The sequence below is a fragment of the Sipha flava genome, unplaced genomic scaffold (genome assembly GCF_003268045.1).
Source record: "Sipha flava isolate LNK unplaced genomic scaffold, YSA_version1 86_pilon_pilon, whole genome shotgun sequence".
In the NCBI taxonomy this organism is placed as follows: domain Eukaryota; kingdom Metazoa; phylum Arthropoda; class Insecta; order Hemiptera; family Aphididae; genus Sipha; species Sipha flava.
Window position 1 is genome coordinate 246,050 of NW_020273628.1, and position 2,999 is coordinate 249,048.

The 2,999-nt window shown below is 33.2% G+C and overlaps 1 protein-coding gene across 1 annotated transcript; it reads right to left on the minus strand.

The window, feature by feature from the left end:
* Positions 1–2,230: 2,230 nt before the first annotated feature.
* LOC112693415 (zinc finger BED domain-containing protein 5-like) lies at positions 2,231–2,767 on the minus strand. Its single transcript, XM_025568472.1, has one exon. It carries the CDS (start codon positions 2,765–2,767, stop codon positions 2,231–2,233), a length of 537 nt encoding a protein of 178 aa, XP_025424257.1.
* Between the last annotated feature and the right edge of the window lie 232 nt (positions 2,768–2,999).

A 2,999-nucleotide genomic window follows, 5' to 3' on the forward strand; every position in this document is an offset into this window, starting at 1 on the left:
AACTTGTTCTTTTCTTCCTTATAATAATATACGTATGAACGTATACTTTGTGTACATTATACTATAAGATATCATTAAAAATTTGTTAAACCTTTGTGTCGATTGATATATATCACGTTTATATAAACCAACATTTTAAAAACGTCTATACCACACCAGCACCCACGAATAACCATTGGTCATCGTCTGTTATGGCAAGGTAAAAACAAGGTCATACAATATCGACGGTTTTTTTCTTCTCATAACCCACCTGTAGGAATGTTAGACTGTACTCTGTTGTGCACTGTACTCTTAGCCTTGCTTTTGTTTTTGTTTTTTAATCTTAACCACAAAACGATCTATTCTTCGATCATATTTCCTTTAATCCATAACTTGATGGTAAGCGGATAGATGTTATAAGCTGATTTTGGCAAATCAGAACAACAACAAGTGTTATATATTAACATGATACCATTTCATAAAAAATGAATCAAATATTTTGGTGATCTCAACTATAATACTGTCATAAAAATACTGATTACCATTTATAACTGAGGTGTTTGTAATTAAAACAGATCCGCACGGAAGTTGAGCTGAGTTTTACAAATATTTGATTAAAACATAATTGGTATAAGTATTCCACAACTATTTTGACTATAAATTCTGTAGTAATATTAAAAAAAAAAAAGTTATCCAGTAAATATTGTATGATTGTAGGATCTTTTTAGGATGTATCTATGACTGAATGAAGTGATGTCATATGCACAATAGCATCGAATAAATTATGTATCAAAAATCTAATGAAGATTATATTTTATTGGATATCGTGTTTTAAGAAATCACTACTCAGGATTTGGTTATATTTGATATTTATATTTAATAATATTCTATTTAGTTATAAGATATATTTTGTTTTCATTTTACATAAATAGCCAATCAGCTCGGATTAAAAAATATTAAAAAATGCATTGCTCATGGAATCGATAATATTTTTTGAATATTTTTTTTATTTTTATAGATTGTGAACAAAATACAAAAATCCCGTTTGCAAATATTAAAATTTGATTTTTATAATGAGAATGTTGATTGGACCACCATTCTCGGAAATATTCTAATTATTCTATGGATGTTCAGAATGAATTAAATATGTAACAATTAGTGTTCTGTACCATAATATATGTGACCGAAGCGCAGCGGCGCACGTCCAACCGTCACGTTTCCGTCAATGAGAAGGCCACTATGGATACACACGAGAGGTCACTAAAAAAAAATGCTTTTTTCAACAAATTACGCAGACAAACAAGACAAGGCAACGAAGGCAACAGTGACGAGCCGTGATAACAGGCGGCAACCGCATTCTACCAGGAGCACAGCAGTCAACGGAAAGCAATCGCCGGCCGAACACCTTCCGATTCCTTTGGGACATAACAAAACGGTCTTCTTCAAGACCGTCAAGCGACTCGTCCGCGTAGGTCAGTCATCTCGGGACCATCGTTGTCGGCTTGTTGCTAATGTGCGAGTGGACGGACGACCGGCAATCTGTCGATCTATTACGAAGCACTCCGCTTGCGTACGGTACCGGTCACCGATGTGGTAATCACCGGTCGGGACTGACTCACTGGTACAAAATATTTTGTAAATATAGTTTAAGGGAATACAGATTTCAGTGCGTTGCAAATTAATGTATTGTTCGTTTATATTTCACAGCACGAGACGGCGCTCGGTAGTGTTCGCGCACTGTTTCGTTTAGTAAAACAAATGGGAAATAAACCGTACTTGCATATTTACAGAGGTCTCAATTTTCAACCCTAAAAACTTCGGTCGAATAAGTGTTTCGTTTTTAGTAATTAGTTGTGGACGAATAAAAGCAAGTTTAACTATAAATATACATATATATTCAGCGTTGTGTAATAGTAAAATTGATCTAGTTAAATTTATCTAGATGCTTCATATAGATAATAATTTCATATATTTATCTTAACTTGATAAAAACAAAAAATTATGGCTATCTAGATACGTTTATCTAGATCAGCGGTTCTCAACCTTTTTTCATTCACGCACCCCTTGACCACTCACTACTACTTTACGGACCCCTAAATGCCAATTTGTCATATATTTTTACATAAGATAGATATGAATTTACGAAATAAGTTTAATAATGAAAAATTTGATTTATTTTGATCAACATGCGTGATACATTGTATATATAAAAATAAATAATAAAAAATAATATTGAGTTAAAAATGTAATTTTAATGTGATCCTTGAGCTTGTTTGCTAGCACTTAACTTTTTGAAATCTGGCTCCACGGATGATAAATAAACTTGTAAGTCTGAACTCACCGAGAGTCTATTGCGGTACTTATTTTTAATAAATGTGTATGACGAAAAGGCTCTTTCCACTAATACAGAGCTCGTAAACGGTAGCAAAACATTGAATGCTTTGTAAGAAAGCTCAGGATATTCGTCTTTCACATTAGCCCAAAAGGTGATCAGTGATTTTTTTTCAAGAAATGCTGCTTGGAGTGAAGAGTCCGTTTTCAGTTCAATCAATTTTTCTTTTTCGCGGGCTGATAAAACTGCAGATTTGAAATAAATTTCACTGAAAGGGAACATAATCCAGTGGTCTTCTTTTCCACATTTAGGGAAGTATTTTGCAAAAGCTGTTTTAAGCTCATTCAAATGTTGAACAATTTGGTGTTTGATGCCTTGTGATAAGTTCATATCAGTTTCACTGAGAAAATCATGCAGTGCTTCAAAAATTTCTGGTTGGTTATTCTCAATACACATTTTCCAGTATTATACTCTTATTATACACTTATACTAAATCGTATAAGTTACGAAAAACCTATTTACAACATTTACAATATTTCACTACTAGTTTCACAAGTAATTTCAATTAATTACAACAAATTTCAATTTTTCCGCCATTATGCTTTTTTTTCCGGGGACCCCCTAATACCTACTCGCGGACCCCTGGTTGAGAACCGCTGATCTAGATTATTCACAAAGAGCGTTGTCT

What these genes read in the sequence shown, in the direction of transcription:
- LOC112693415 (XM_025568472.1), bottom strand. Translation starts at nt 2,767, where the DNA reads ATGTGTATTGAGAATAACCAACCAGAAATTTTTGAAGCACTGCATGAT.